This window comes from Gigantopelta aegis, chromosome 10 (genome assembly GCF_016097555.1).
Source record: "Gigantopelta aegis isolate Gae_Host chromosome 10, Gae_host_genome, whole genome shotgun sequence".
In the NCBI taxonomy this organism is placed as follows: domain Eukaryota; kingdom Metazoa; phylum Mollusca; class Gastropoda; order Neomphalida; family Peltospiridae; genus Gigantopelta; species Gigantopelta aegis.
Window position 1 is genome coordinate 27,321,883 of NC_054708.1, and position 16,196 is coordinate 27,338,078.

The 16,196-nt window shown below is 34.1% G+C and overlaps 1 protein-coding gene across 1 annotated transcript; it reads left to right on the forward strand.

Annotated features, from left to right (window-relative positions):
* The first annotated feature begins 193 nt into the window (after window positions 1–193).
* On the forward strand, window positions 194–13,228 carry LOC121384466 (WD repeat-containing protein 31-like). Its single transcript, XM_041514871.1, has 10 exons — window positions 194–328; window positions 2,323–2,461; window positions 3,117–3,191; window positions 4,893–5,034; window positions 5,528–5,628; window positions 7,354–7,421; window positions 8,653–8,794; window positions 10,246–10,399; window positions 11,521–11,590; window positions 12,480–13,228. Exons 1-10 carry the CDS (start codon window positions 285–287, stop codon window positions 12,559–12,561), a joined length of 1,017 nt encoding a protein of 338 aa, XP_041370805.1. The 5' UTR covers window positions 194–284; the 3' UTR covers window positions 12,562–13,228.
* Window positions 13,229–16,196: the final 2,968 nt, after the last annotated feature.

Sequence of the window (16,196 nt, forward strand, 5' to 3'; positions counted from 1 at the left end):
TGGTCATACAAAGAAACATCCTGTAAAGTTAACGACTCATTGGAAAGGACACTACTCCGACGTCCCTCTCACCAACCGCTAACAACTAACCATTAGTATTTCGCCCTGGTGTTGTGTGGGAGGGGAATGGTTAGTGGCATTATTACATGGGGATCTTTCAATGTTTTACAACCATCAAGGGACGTAACTCTAACCAATGTCTTGGTTTTTTTGTTGTTACTTGTAGCTATATTATACTTTTAAAAAAATCTCTTCTGCGATAAATATGCATGTAGTTGTGCGTTATGGGTAAACTGTTTAGTAAATCAAAGCACAAACGAGAAAAGAGGTATAGTTTTCTGTTTTACTGTGTTTCTTCAAAATGCCAATGGCAATGGGCTAAAAGAAGGGCTTCTGTTTTAGAATTTTTATAAAATCCACTAGCCATGTGTCTATGATGTGATCGATCACTGCTTTAAAAAATGTACTAGCCACGATTAAAAATTCACTAGCCCTACTTTATTTTAAGTTAATACAATTGTACTAAATAATAATAATAATAATCAGGTATGTCACCTAAAGAGGGAGATAGAGCTTAAAAACACTAACATTGGGGGGTTGTGGGGTTGGACAGAATATTCATATTTACAAAATATTGAAAATAGACTTAACTGCAGCATTTGATCAAAACAAATTCACTAGCCGTTAGGCATGGCAATAGTAGTTATTTACTAACCCAACATTGAATATCTGTAGCCATGGGAGTGAGGCTACCATAATCTAGAAGCTCTGGCTAAAACAGTCTAATATGTAGAGAAACGATATATATATTATCGATGCAGCATCAACCATCAGACCGTCACGTTGTGACCGTAATGCAATTTTGCTTGAAACGGAATTGCGGTCAAAATAATGACTACCTTCTTGTTTTTCCACCCTAATTGTGTATTGTGATCTATTTCGAGCTTATGGAGACCAAGAAATACTTACTTTGAAATGATCTTCACTTTGAATTAAAGGAAAAAAGTCTGACTGTGAGGTTTTTTTTGAAAATGGGCGGTTATTGTTATTTGCCCTTATTGTGGGAAATAAAACTCGGAACAGTCTTGTATGTGGAAAAGGATTGGTGAAGTCATTTCTCGTTCCATAATAAATACAAAATACCCATAAAACTGAAAATGAATTAAAGTTAATAAAATAACTTAAGGTCTAAAGGTTTTCTGAAAAAAAAGTCTGGAAAATTAGTTTTTTTACATCTCCTAAGTTCAAGGGCCATAACTGCATCAAAAATGGGTAAATCGCCATGAAAGTCAAACTTGATCTGTAACAGTATGTGATGAAACTATACAATTTTTTTTAGCACAATATATCTCAAAGCTTTCTGCAAAAAACATCCAGAAAACATGTCAGACAGACAGACAGATGGATGGAGATGGAATCTATAGTTCCCTCCAGTTATTCAATAGATAGCTGTAACCAGTGCCTTCCAACAAAAGAAGTACTCCTAAGGCTTATGTCTGTTATGCTTCTGTGCAGTGAGACTCGTGTAAAAGTTGAGAACTTGTAGTTGACACATATTCTTTTGATCTCTATTAAGTCTCGGACGACTCAATACACATCAACACCGTATCCACATGTCAAGGCAAGGTATTCACATGTCAATGCACGGCAATGAAGAGACCAATTAACTAAATAAACAGTCATTTTATGGGTTAGTTTTGATTGTGATATAAATTGATGGTAACCGTAACAAGAGTCCAGTTCAAGAGATTATTTTTGTGCTATCAATAAATAATGTGTTTGAAATTTAATTACTCCCTGAAACGGGTATAATTCCGGTAAATTTCCTATTTTAATGACACACTATCCTAATCCGAGGTGGACCTAAAATGAAAAAAAAAAATCGCACATTTTCTATATCCCAATCAAACATTTACATTTTCCAGGACTTTTAAGCACTTTTTTTGTTCGTTTTCCAGGACTTTTTTACATTTTTCCAGGAGTCTAAATATATTACCTGAAAAGGAATTTTTGTTTAACGACACCCAAGTACACTGTTTATTAAGTGTTTAACAAAAAAAACCTCCACCCATCATAACAACCCAACAGATCTGTATTAACATGTACATTGCCAAATTAACCAATTGCAAAGTTTTTTTCAAAGTGGCTACAGCATTTAGCATTTGGCTAATAAAATTGATTTTAAATTAGCCACTTTTTAAAAAATTTCAACAAAATTCTCTCCATCCATATCTGAAAATTGGCTTAAACAAAGTTCTTTCCAGCATGAGTCCTGATATACACGTATGTAAGTGTATTATTATTATTATTGCTTTTCTCCAGTGATCAGTACAGTTCAAGATCAGCACAGCCAGAACAGGATATTTTGACGGGCATGGCAAAGAACCCAGTCCATCAGGATGCTGTTGTTAGCTTAGCTCCAGTTCAGCCAGGCTTGTGTCTGTCTGGCAGTAAAGACAAGGTACAGATCATTTGCATACAGTGCTTATTCTGTCAGTTAAGCAAACTGTGAAAAACAAAGGAAAATGGGGGAAAAGTGTTTGCTTAATCATAGCAGTATATTTTAGACTATATGGAACAGCCATATGTTTATCAAAATTCGTCTGGTACATTTCAGGAGAGCAACAAATTTATTGCATTGGGATGGTGTATTATATAGAGTATATGTACTTGTTCTTTGTTTTAGTATGTTAATAACTGAGATTTAGATTTTGGAGTTTTTTAATTTATTTCATTTATTTTATTATTATTCTCTTTTTAATTTACGTGTTCAAGTATTTATAACAGGACATAATGTCATCAACAACAATAACAATTATTAACTTGGTTTTTAACTTTATGTGGACAGTGGACTAGAATTAACCTTTTGGCTAATTTATTTTGAAATACATATTGTATATATTTAATTAATTTTATCGAATTCTTGAACATCAATTTTCCAAATATGAATAATAAAGTATAATGTTGATATGTATACACAACATATGTTGTAACATGTTGTGTATATGTTTTCACACTAATTATTATTTATAATTATAACACAATAATCAAGTTAACATTTATGAAGTAAAAAAAAAAAAAAAAAAAACCATTTATGAAGTATAATTTTCTTTCAGACTGTAGTTCTATATGATTACCATAATTCACGTATAGAAGACAGATGGAGCGGTCATGAAAGAGAAATCACAAAGGTTTGTACATGTTTTCACAATACAGATACATAAAGGCTCGTGATCATTCTTAAAATTGTTAGATATTAATGTTCATGCTACAACACAATGGATATAAATACTACAGTTATACCTCTTGATTAAAATTAAAGGGACATACCCTAGTTTCAACCCGTGAAAATTAACACTAAGTTAAATTAATCTACAAATCTGTAACTCATTTGGATAAAGTTACAATTGAGTGAAACATGAGTCTGTGACTTTGAAATGGTGAAATACCCTCTAAAAATAGCCTAAAACTTGACTCCATAACTGTTATTTCTCAAATGCACGTGCGTTTTTAAAAATATGAGAAATGCATTTTGTGATATTAAAAACACCAGGATGACCAAACGCACTTCAAATGTACAGAAATTGATAATCTAAACCATAAAATCTAAGTAAAGTATGATTTGAGTTATCAAAACGGCTATAACAGTAAAAAAAATATGCCTTACTGTTTAAAAACTAGGTTATGTCCCTTTAATCAAAGAAGACAGAATTGTCTTTTTCTGCTTGTTTAGGATATAGCTTGATGTGTCCCTGACTACGCTATAAAATGTAGTCCTGCACTGAATTGTCATGCTGATTTAATTGTCAGGCATCATGCAGTTTTAAACACACAGGCACCTACACGTATAGTACATTGATACAAAACTGAACGCCAAAAGAAATGCAAATCAGGCTTGTGGTTCATTTGTAATTAGAATAGGTTTACGGTAGTTGATTACATAAATGTATATGTTCAGTTTTGGTTATGATAAATGGTACATTGTGTATGAACCTATCATTCTTCTAAATCATTGAGCGCTCGCTTGATGTGTTTGCATCACAAGATTGAACCACTTCTGATTGTTTTTTTTTTTTCTTATTCCAACCAGTGTAACACGACTGGTCAAAGGCTGTGGTATGTGCTTTCTTGTCTGTGGGAAAGTTCATATAAAAGATCCCTTGCTGCTAATGAAAAAATGTAACGTGGGTTTTCTCTGATGACTACATGTCGGAATTACCAAATGTTTGACATCCAAAACCCGATTATTAATTAATTGATGTGCACTAGTGGTGTCGTTAAACAAAACTAACTTTATCTTTCTCCTAAATCTCAGTATGTGTTGATCCCTTCTTAGAAAAGAAAACTTAATGGTACAACTGAAAGTTATATTCACATTTCTTTCGATGTTCAGTATAGTTAAAATCAATATTAAATGCTTCATTTGTACATTTGAAATTAGATGTCGACATCTCACATTTGTACCTGTCAGATTCTACAAGTATTAAATTTGCAGACTGCACTCCCACTTGAGATAAAACAACTTTATATGAAGACAATCAAATCCTGGGTCAAAATTCTGACGTTAATCAAGTCCTATAATGTCAGGAAATTGTAATACATGGATATTTATTTTAAATCTGTAATTCTTCTAAATTTGGAATGCATATGCTTCAAAGATTTTAGGTCACTGCCCCAAGGCAAAACAATCTTGGGACATGAAAAAATAGTAATTTTATAAATTCATTATTAAGAACATATTAATGTTGATATTAGTCACCGTCTTCTGCTTTCATCTTAGAGTGGTCGCGGAACTACATGGTAGATTAATTCCAAAGCTTCATTGAGTAACAATTATAATTGTGTATGTTTCCAACAATTAAAATGCTGAAATGTGTATCATCTGTATACAGGTGAAGTTTGGTGCTGCTTGCAATGGCATATTCAGTGCTTCCAGAGACAAATCAGTCAAAATGTGGCATCGTGGGAATGCTCATCCTGTGCGAGACTTTCTAGGACATGATTTGGTTGTCACGGCAATAGATCTCAATGGTGGTAAGTTATGTTATATAATTATGTTTAACTTAATATTCAGAATGACCCAGATTTAGATTTTAAAAATATTTGTCATATAGAGATAAGTAGATTTAAATAATTGCACAATTTGTTTTTTAAAAGATATGTTTCACTTTGTGTATAGTATTAAAAACAGTCATGATGTTTTATTCTGCTTTACATATATATATATATATATATATATATATATATATATATATATATACAGGGATTAAACTGTTTAGCAACATTTGGAGGGCACTGCATTTGGGACTGCAATGTTAATTAACTACATGTATGTTTAAGAAAGGTGAGCTTACTCTATCGGTTTTAAAAAACAACCATATTCATTGTTCGTTATATATGTTCTTTCACACTTGCTCTAACTGGGGTTGTTATTTATGACATGACCCAATAGAGATTATTCCCTATTATATCCGTACAAAATATAAAATAATATTTAGATGTTCAATACCTGTACGTTTAATTTCAGACAACACCAGGCTATGTACTGGGTCCAGAGATAATACAGTCAGACTGTTTGATATTGAAAGTGGATCTTGTCTTCTAGAAAATAATATACCCCAGAATCTTGTAAGTTTAAAAATGCTAAAAACATTACAAAACACGTCCTTTTTCAGGCTAGCTCTGGGTGCATACAAAGTTCCACCAAATTATATGTTAAACTTCACAAATGGTTAGAAAAACATATATTTTCTAGTAAAATTATTTCGCTAACTTAAAATAAATTTGCCAATTGTTTTGTGACAAAGAACACCTTAAGAAAATGCCCAGTTCACCCTGTTGTTGAGTAGAATTGTTTAAGTTGGAAAAGCAACCTATTTAGGACTCGACAGTCATGATTAGAGTGAACTAAAAAAAGAAGAAGTTTATAAAATTCGCAGCTGACAAATTTGATGACTTCCAGAGCTAGCCCTGCTGTTTATTTACTCGGACACACAATATATTCTTGATATACAAGTGATGAATATGGCATTGTCATTTACTCACTTTCAATTTTTCTTGAAGTTTTGAAAATGTAGGTAACTAATGAAAAGTAAAGTTTGTTTTATTTAACAACGCCATTAGAGCACATTGATTTTTTATCTTATCATCGGCTATTGGACGTCAAACATATGGTCATTCTGACAATGTTTTTAGACGAAACCCGTTGTCGCCACATACACTACTCTTTTACAGCAGGCAACAAGGGATCTTTTATTTGCGCTTCCCACAGGCAGGATAGCACAAACCATAGCCTTTGTTGAACCAGTTATGGATCACTGGTCGGTGCAAGTGGTTTACACCTACCCATTGAGCCTTGCGGAGCACTCACTCAGGGTTTGGAGTCGGTCTCTGGATTAAAAATCCCATGCCTCGACTGGGATCCGAACCCAGTACCTACCAGTACCAGCATGTAGACCGATGGCCTAACCACAACGCCACCGAGGCCGGTAGGTAACTAATGAATAAAATGATTCTATTCATAACATACACATGTGTTTACTAATAATATTATTTGTACATTATCTGTCTAATCAAAACGGTGTAAAGAAAGAAAGAAGTGTTTTATTTAACGACGCACTCAACACATTTTATTTACGGTTATATGGCGTCAGACATATGGTTCAGGACCACACAGATTTTGAGAGGAAACCCGCTGTCGCCACTACATGGGCTACTCTTCCGATTAGCAGCAAGGGATCTTTTATTTGCACTTCCCACAGGCAGGATAGCACAAACCATGGCCTTTGTTGAACCAGTTATGGATCACTGGTCGGTGCAAGTGGTTTACACCTACCCATTGAGCCTTGCGGAGCATTCACTCAGGGTTTGGAGTCGGTATCTGGATTAAAAATCCCATGCCTCGACTGGGATCCGAACCCAGTACCTACCAGTACCAGCATGTAGATTGATGGCCTAACCACAACGCCACCGAGGCCGGTAGGTAACTAATGAATAAAATGATATATGACAGATTCTATTCATAACATACACATGTGTTTACTAATAATATTATTTGTACATTATCTGTCTAATCAAAACAGTGTATTATTACATTTCGTTCTTTGAGTTACGGTGAATTCCCAATGGTGTGAGTGTACATATATAATCTTTGCATAATTACATTGTAAGTAATGTGCTGCCACTTAGTGTAAACAGTGGTTTCCTCAAGGACCCGTTGAACAAAAATACAATAATGCAAAATACAGCTTAGGATTGTATGGTGAAGAGAAACTCAAACTGCATGTACATTGCAAAAGATTCTCAGTGGTGTAATTGTTAAATGATCACTTTCTTTTTATTACAATGTTTTAGATAACTGATATCAAATGGATTCCAAATTCAGATCTGGCTATACAGGTTGGAGAAGACAAAGATGTAAGGTAATGCAAAATATGTCATTTATATTTATTTAGAAGAAAGAAAGATATTTATTTAATGATGCACTCAACATATTTTAATTATGATTGTATGGTGTCGGACTAATAGAATCTATCACCGTTGTGAGGTACAGATACGGCTATTTCAACACGAGGGACAAAATGTTTTTTGTGAGGGCTGAAGTTTACCAAGGCCCTGACACAAACATTTTATCCCAAGTAACAAAACATTAATTTTGTAAGCTACATGTATGGTTTGTTTATTGTAGAACGATTCATATATATTTCACCTGCAAACTCATTTAATCATATGCAGAAAAATATAGTCCACATTATGCAACGACATAGATATATTACAATTTACCAATAAATATAAAGTTAATTTGTTTAAATATTTTTAAAACAATGATACAAAGTGAAATGGCAAACAGAATTTTGGAAACCATGAGTTATGACGTCAGTCATCGTAAAACATGAGTTACGACGTCACGCGTATGTAGAAATCGTCTAGCCCTTGGGGTCGGACATATTGATCTAGCCCTAGGGTCAGACAGATTTTTTTAGCACCGTGCTAAAGCTGGATAACCCTGTCCAGTGGGCAAGAAAAATGGACAACGACCACACAGAGAGTATCGGAAGAAATCCACTAGTGCCACTCTGATTAGCAGCAAGTGAAATTTTGTATGCACCATCCAACATAAAAAATGGTATTTAAATATATATATATATATATTATTTATGTTGTATACAACAAATCAGTTTACACTACATGAGATATATAATATTGCAAAATTCTTGTTTAAAGCATTGCTTCAATACTGATATATGTGTGCTCTCTTTAAGAAACTGAATATAACAGACCTTTTTTGTAAATTGGAAAGAGTAACCTATGTGGCAGCAGTGCCTGTAGGTTTTTCATCTGAATCTTTTGATCGAATACATGTATACATGGTATGTGGTGTGCTAGTGGAATGTGTAGTGGGTTTGCATTGATTTCATGTCACAGTGACCACATGTTTGACATCCAGTAGCTGATGATTAATTAATCCATGTGCTCTAATGGTGGTGTTAAACAACCAAAAAATTGTATGTTGTTAATCAAACATTCTTGTCTTCAAATTTTTAATTTTAAAGGCATGGTATGAGGTACATAATGTTTATAAACATAGTTTTTTTATGTTCCTATAAAATATTTTTAGTTCTATCTTTGACAACATGGCGACTAATTTTTCAGATTGTTTGACATGAGGAATTTGAACGTGGTGCACACGTTCACCAAGAAGCAATACATCCAGATGTGCTGTGACATCAGCAGTGATGGAAACTTCTGTTTAACATGTAGCAATGGTTTTGGAGGAAATGGCTGTGAGGCAACGGTTTGTGTATACGTTATAACTACATGTGTACCTTTGTGTTTGTTATTCAACCTGGTTAGGTGATAAGGCCTAAACTATGGCAGTTTAGTCTGTATCCAAGCCCCAGCTCCAGTGTAGAGTACGCAGCTCAGTAGCAAGATAGAAGGCCATTAACCCAAATTCTCCCAGACTTGAAATTCATTTTGTGGAATGAGAATCAGTCTTTGCTTTTGACATTTTAGTCTGGGAGCGAATGCTAGAAATTGTTTCAATACTTAGGCCAAAAATACTTACTTTTTTCGGGTCTTTTTCTATAATATAGGGCGAGACGTAGCCCAGTGGTTGGTATGGGATTGATCCCCTTCGGCGGGCCCAATGGGCTATTTCTCGTTCCAGCCAGTGCACCATGACTGGTATATCAAAGGCTGTGGTATGTACTACTTTGTCTATGGGATGGTGCATATAAAAGATCCCTTGCTGCTAATCGGAAAGAGTAGCCCATGAAGTGGCGACAGCTGGTTTCCTCTCAATATCTGTGTGGTCCTTAACCATATGTCTGACACCATATAACTGTAAATAAAATGTTTTGAGTGCGTCATTAAATATGTCTTTCTTTCTCTTTTTTTTGCTATAATATATAACCCTAAAAATGTGCTTGTGTCCCCTCCACCACATATACTCCTCCACCCCCCCTTCACATATTGTTCCATCGTGCCTGCTTCTAGACCACTACTTGCTTTGATACAAGACGTTACTGTAATTCTAATTTTTTAACGTAAATATCAATTATCAGAAAGCTTATTGTGTATTTTGTGTAGTAGTTTTCCTTTTATTGCTTATCAATTTCGAGTCTTGCTTCTCTCTCAATAATGATTAACCATTAACATAACCAGTAACGTGTATTAGACAGTGCAGGTGGCTGAGTTGTTTGCCCAGGACAGTATGCTTGAGCAGTAATTAGATTAAGCTTCAAATAAATTAAAATCCTCCGTAGCACAATTAATGGCAGTTATTGCAGCCATTGCAAAAATAACTGTTTTTAATGTAATTACGGTTTACTGTGTAGGTTATTTGCATAGCTCATAGGTCATGGGAGACCACTCGGCTGTGTTGATATATATATTTGTTCAGAAGTTAAATATTTTGTCCGTTACGTTTTGAAGGAAGCTGTACTATTATTAAAAGCATTCTGATGGTAATCTGTTTTGTTTTCAAATATATAAATTTTTAATTGACAAATAAAACCAGGTAATATATTCACCATTACGTTTGATGAATAAAGAACACTGTATTTTTGGTCCATGTAAAACAGAGCTATGTAGAACAGAAACTATATATTTGGCACCAAATATTCATGATAGTTTATTAACTAGCTTTAAAACTATCTCACTGCACATAATTTGTTTATTTTTAATCAACCTGGTCAGTTAATTGAGACATAATCTAAATTGAATGTTTCGTTATTACTTCAGTTGTGGGATTTGCGTTCAAGAAGACTTTTGCATGAGTTCAAAGGCCACACCGAGGCTATAGAATCCTGTCTGTTTTTACCAAATTCTGATGAACCACTGGTTGCCACAGCATCTCGGGACTGCAGTGTTAAAGTGTGGAACAGAGATACCAAGGGTAAATATAAGAATCATTTACTCATGATCATCCCAATGTTCTGAGACTTTACACATGATTACCACTGTGTTTTATTGCTGTGGTGTCAAAATTGGGTACAGACACACAAGCCAGTGGTAAGTGAGACCTCTGAAAATTGTGAGAAGGATAATTTTGTTTCCTGATGCTTATGCAAGTCTACATGTAGTTTTGCATAACCTGTTTTCTGTTTGTGCTTTAAATTGAAGTCACCGTATATATATATATATATATATATATATATATATATATATATATATATATATATATATATATCCAAAAGAAACTTTACAAGGCTTGAAATTGTATTATAGAAAACCAACGAACGGTATGGTGGGATATGAAAGATGTTCAACAAATAAACGTTACAATGCTCTTCGTGATACATGCAAAGTGTTTCTAAGGTGGTTTCTAAATTGGTTCTTTTCGATTAGCAACAATATTTATTAAACTATTCAAATTGTATGTACCTGTATGTAAAGTTTCTTTTGGCCGTCAGTATATACAGTGTATATAGTTGTACCAGGTTACACAAAATGAAATTGGTTTTCTATAATTGTTTGATGTAACCTTTAAATGGGTAATTTCATCATTGATTTCTCAAAATATTAAGAGTCTAGCCTCGAAACCTTAATGGAGTTTAAGACTCTTAACGTCATGGCAATGCCATATAAATTGTATGCATGTGACATCATTAGAGATTTGAGTCTAGACTAAAGTTTAATAAACACAGGTCCTGTTATAGAATAAGGAGCAGAGACACTAAGGATAATACAGAAAACGTCTTTGCTTATGATCATCCCAACATTTTGAGAACATATTGTGTGTATATAAAAAAGAAGACACCAAGGTTAAGTACAAGATCATCATTTTGATACTGTAGTGTTAGAATCTGAAACAAAAACACCAAGGAGAAGTACAGATGTTCTTTCCCAACAGAGACGGGGACAGTAAGTACAGGAATCCCATAGGCTGCCAGATCATCTTGAACTGTAAAGGTGAGTATGTTAAGAAAAGCATGACTATCTTGGTTAAGTTATTTTGAATTTTCATCCAATGATCCACATTTTGTCTACATATTAATTTTAACTTTTGGTTTTTAGCCCTGATTACAGATCTGGTTTTAAGTGGTGCTGGACCTTTGACCTCCCTCCTGGCCTATGAAGATAGCAGGTTTGTAGCATGTGAAATATCTCGCTTACTAAGGGCATAGGCATATGGACTCCCATATTTATAGGTGGGGAGCAAATGAATCACAACAAATTTTTACACAGATTACCACTAATATTGTGGGTAGAATGATGGAAATATGTGGTGAAAAGGTTTCATACAAATCGTTTTGTAAGAATATCTCTATTGTTTTTGCCCGAATTTGAGGATTTGCTCCAGCACTGTCTCGTATGCTTATAACTAAGGGCAATATTAAACTATGTTTACAGCCATCACCATAACAAATATGTCTTCTGGCACAGTTTCAGATTCATTAGTAATACTAGCATCTGCACATTTAGCAATTTAAAACATACTGACATATTAGTATTGTTATTACTGTTTGGTGCAGAGTCTACTCATTGGAGCTGTTGGAATCTGAAGGGAGGGGGGAGCTTGGCAAAATAGTGGTTGATTGCATGAATCTTTATCTAGTGCCTCGTCTATAGGAGAACAGCCACTACCAAGGAGATCTCTTACCTTTTGCACTGCCACAAAGAGGATTGCCACTCTCAGACTAGTTTACTAAATCAAAACTAGCACAGGACAGAGCTCATTGGAAGATAGATTTATTTAATAAGCTTACACAGAATTCACCGATATAATGACTTACGTAAATTGGTGATTTTGTAATTTTATTCCATTTGATAAAGATTTATTTAATAAACTTACGCAAAATTCACCTTTGTAATGACAGTAATGACTTACGTAAATTGGTGATTTCGTAATTTTATTACATTAATATCAAGATTTTAGAACATAGATCAATAATATAAGAATACACAGATCACTAGCCGTACTGGCATTATTGATTTCTAAAATGATCTTTGATTCACCTATTCTTTGTTTGCAGTATACTTGTGGGATCATTCAATCTTGGTGTTATTGTGCTGGATTTGAAGAATGGCAAGCTAAAACAAACGAATCAGTTCTGATCTGCAGCTGAAGAATGAAATCTATACCAACATGAATTAGTCAAGTGTGTTCACCGATAATCTCATGCAAAACAAAACTGATGATCCAGTATTGATTTTCACTTGAAGCCCGTGCTTATAAAATGTTTAATTCAGACTGAATCTTGAATGATGTCACTTGCATGTAATTTGTATGGCGTTGCCATGACTTTAAAGTCTCAGACTCTGTTAGAGTCTTAAGTCTAAGACTCTAAACATTTTATAAGCACCAGGCCAGTAGTCAGTCATTTATTTTAATTTCTTGTTAGATAGATGCCAGTTTGCTGATTTTAACACATATTATAAGTGAGGATGTCAGGCTGTGCTTTCAAAGGTCATATGTTAACTAGGCATTGTTTTATTTGAATTATAATGGATAGCGCAGGCATTGGTTTTGTTTGTAATCCTGGTAATACTTTATTTAAAATGTGAATTGTCCGGCAGGTTGCACATAACCAACAATTACTCCATGCAGTTCAATGCAATTTCTATGTCAGAATATATTCTGTGAAAAATACAATACTATTGAGAGGGCACTGTGACAACTAGTTTTAGGGAAAGAAGGAAATGTTTTATTTAGTGACACATTCAACACATTTTATTATATATATTATTATTATATGGTGTCAGACATATGGTTATGGACCACACAGATATTGAGGTAGGAAACCTGCTGTCGCCACTTCATGGGCTACTCTTTTCGATTAGCAGCAAGTGATCTTTTTATATGCACCATCCTATAGACAGGGTAGTCCATACCACAGCCTTTGATATACTAGTTGTGGTGCACTGGCTGGAGCGAGAAATACCCCAATGGGCCCACCGACAGGGATCGATCCCACACCAATCACACATCGAGTGAGCTAGTTTTAGGGAGTTCTCTGCCTTAACATTTACTTTGCATATAAAAAATCAACATAGGTTGACCACGAAAATTTCAGGTCGCTTCAGGTTGCAAGTAACTCCAAAACCAATAGGATATTTTAATGCTACAGGTCAACCTACTTGATGATATCAAATAAAAATTTCAAAAAGCATATCAGAATATTGTATTATATTTTTTATGGGAAACTATTTCCTAAACCAGACTATATAAAACTACTACAACACGTAACAACACGACAAATGATGATGTGGTGTCTGCAGTTGTATTTCATTTGAAAGATTTTTTAAAATTAAATATTGCTTTGTTTAACATGTGAATAGTCCTGTAGATATTTCATTTGAATTTATCATGTAAAATTGGATATTACTTTGTTTGTAATATGAACAATCAAGCAGTAATTTCATAGAAATGATCACAGAAAATTGTTTATTAAAACAATATATATGTCAATAGTCAATCAATAATTTTATTCAAGTGATCATGCATAGTCCAGTTATTTTAATGTGAATGATCATGCAGTCCAGTCATTTTAATTTGAATGATCATGCATAATCCAGTCATCGTTTTAATTTGAATGATCATGCATAGTCGTCCAGTTATTAGTTGCTTTTTATGAAATGAGCATGCATAGTTGAGTCATTTAATTTGAATAAGCATGCATGGTCAAACTATTATTCATTTGAATTATTCTGCAGTACAGCAATACAGCATTTTGATACAGCAGTTATCATTCAAATGACTGTCCATAGTCCATTCATAATTTAATTCTAATGATCATGTATATAATCCAGCCATCATTTACCTTGGTATATATGTGTATATGTGACTCTGCATCTTTAAGATGTTATTTGTTTCCATTTTTCTGTCAATTTATTTAAAAAAATTTTTTTGTTAATTCTGTTTATTGATCAATATTGGTGCATTTTTGTTTATTGCAAATCTTGAATGGAAATATTTCAAGTCGGAGGTTACTTGCATGTGTTTTTATTTACTATAGTTAAAAAACACAATTTCGAACGACTACAGACATCCAACATGTTCACAAATAGTGTACAAATTGCAGAACACATGAAAGCAAGGGATTGTTTTACTTTTTACAAGTTTTATAATTAAACAGGTTTCTTACACACTGATTTGAGAGAACACTGAGACATATACATCACACGGCGATATTCAACATATGTTTGAGATTGATTTAAAGATTTCTTATTGGCATGTCTGCTTTATGGTGATGATGGCATAGACGTTAACAAACCATCCATTGAATTTAACACTACCAAAACCAATTTCTACTTGTGATGTGTATGCTCTAACTGCAATTGCAAGCGGTGGCACAGTGGTTAAGCCATCAGACTACAGGCTGGTAGGTACAGAGTTCGCAGCCCGGTATCGGCTCCAACCCAGAGCAAGTTCTTAAGGGCTCATTGGGTAAGTGTAAGGCCACTACACCCTCTTTTCTTTCACTAACCACTAACCAACCAACAACTAACCCACTGTCCTGGACAGACAGCCCAGATAGCTGAGGCGTGTGCCCAGGACAGCGTGCTTGAACCTTAGTTGGATATAAGCAAAAAAATAAGTTAAAATGAAATGTAAGATTGTCTTATTGACATACATTTTAGGATCAAAGCAAATCTGAAAAATAATTTATTTTGCCATAATTTCATTTGAATGACTATCCATAGACCACGCATCAGTTTATTTGAATGATCATGGTATAAGCTATTAATTGTTCCAACGTAGCAAAACTGTCAATGAATTTTGGGCTTTGAGTTCACTCTTAATAAAAGGACTGCATACATGAACCCTGGAGTTCTTGACAGCTGGTACTAGATTGTACTATTTGATCATGTTAATAGATCGTGTTGCACAATTTACTTGATTATGCTGCTTGACGGTGTTACTTGACTATATTTGTTGATATTAAAGGTGCAGAGCCTAGTTATAACTCGTAAAAAATGGACACTAAGTTGAGTTAATTTACAAACCCATAACTCATTTGGATAAAGTTATAATAGAGGGAAAGAAGAGTCTGTGACATTAAAACAGGAAATATCCTTAAAAATAGACTAGAACTCGGAATCAATAGACCGCTACTTCTCAGATGCATGTGCGTTTTAAAAACATTTTGGTATTAGAAACACCGGGATGACCAGAAACCATGTTATCTGATTATGTTCCTTTGTGCTATTTTATGTTTGTTGAATGTTATAGGCAAATATGCAGACGTTTTTGGGGTCAAAACTCCCTTGCTTGAAGCAACTGTTTTTAAAAATGTATTTTCTGGGAGAATAACCTGAACCCTTAAAAAATGTGCTTACATCTAGACCCCGTGCACAATTTCCTGCACACATACCCGATGTTACTTGATATTTCTTGATCACTTTAACATGTCATTGACTGTAGGACCATATCATTTGACCACCTGTTAAAGGCATACTGTCACAGACGTAAGTACCTTATTTCTCTAAAAATGGATAATAAATAAAAATTACATTAATTTTTAGAAACAAAATCTAGCTATCGCATCACCTTAACTGAACCATGATGGAGTGAAATCCATGTCAACCCTCTCGGCAATTTTAGTTTTTGAATTATGGACCAATGCCATAATTCAATTATTTTTACAAAATATCAATAAATGAAGTATGGCGATTATGAAGATGGTTGAATAAAGTACATTTAGGGACAAATCAAATTAGTTTTGTTCAGGTAATATTTTGTTAGACCA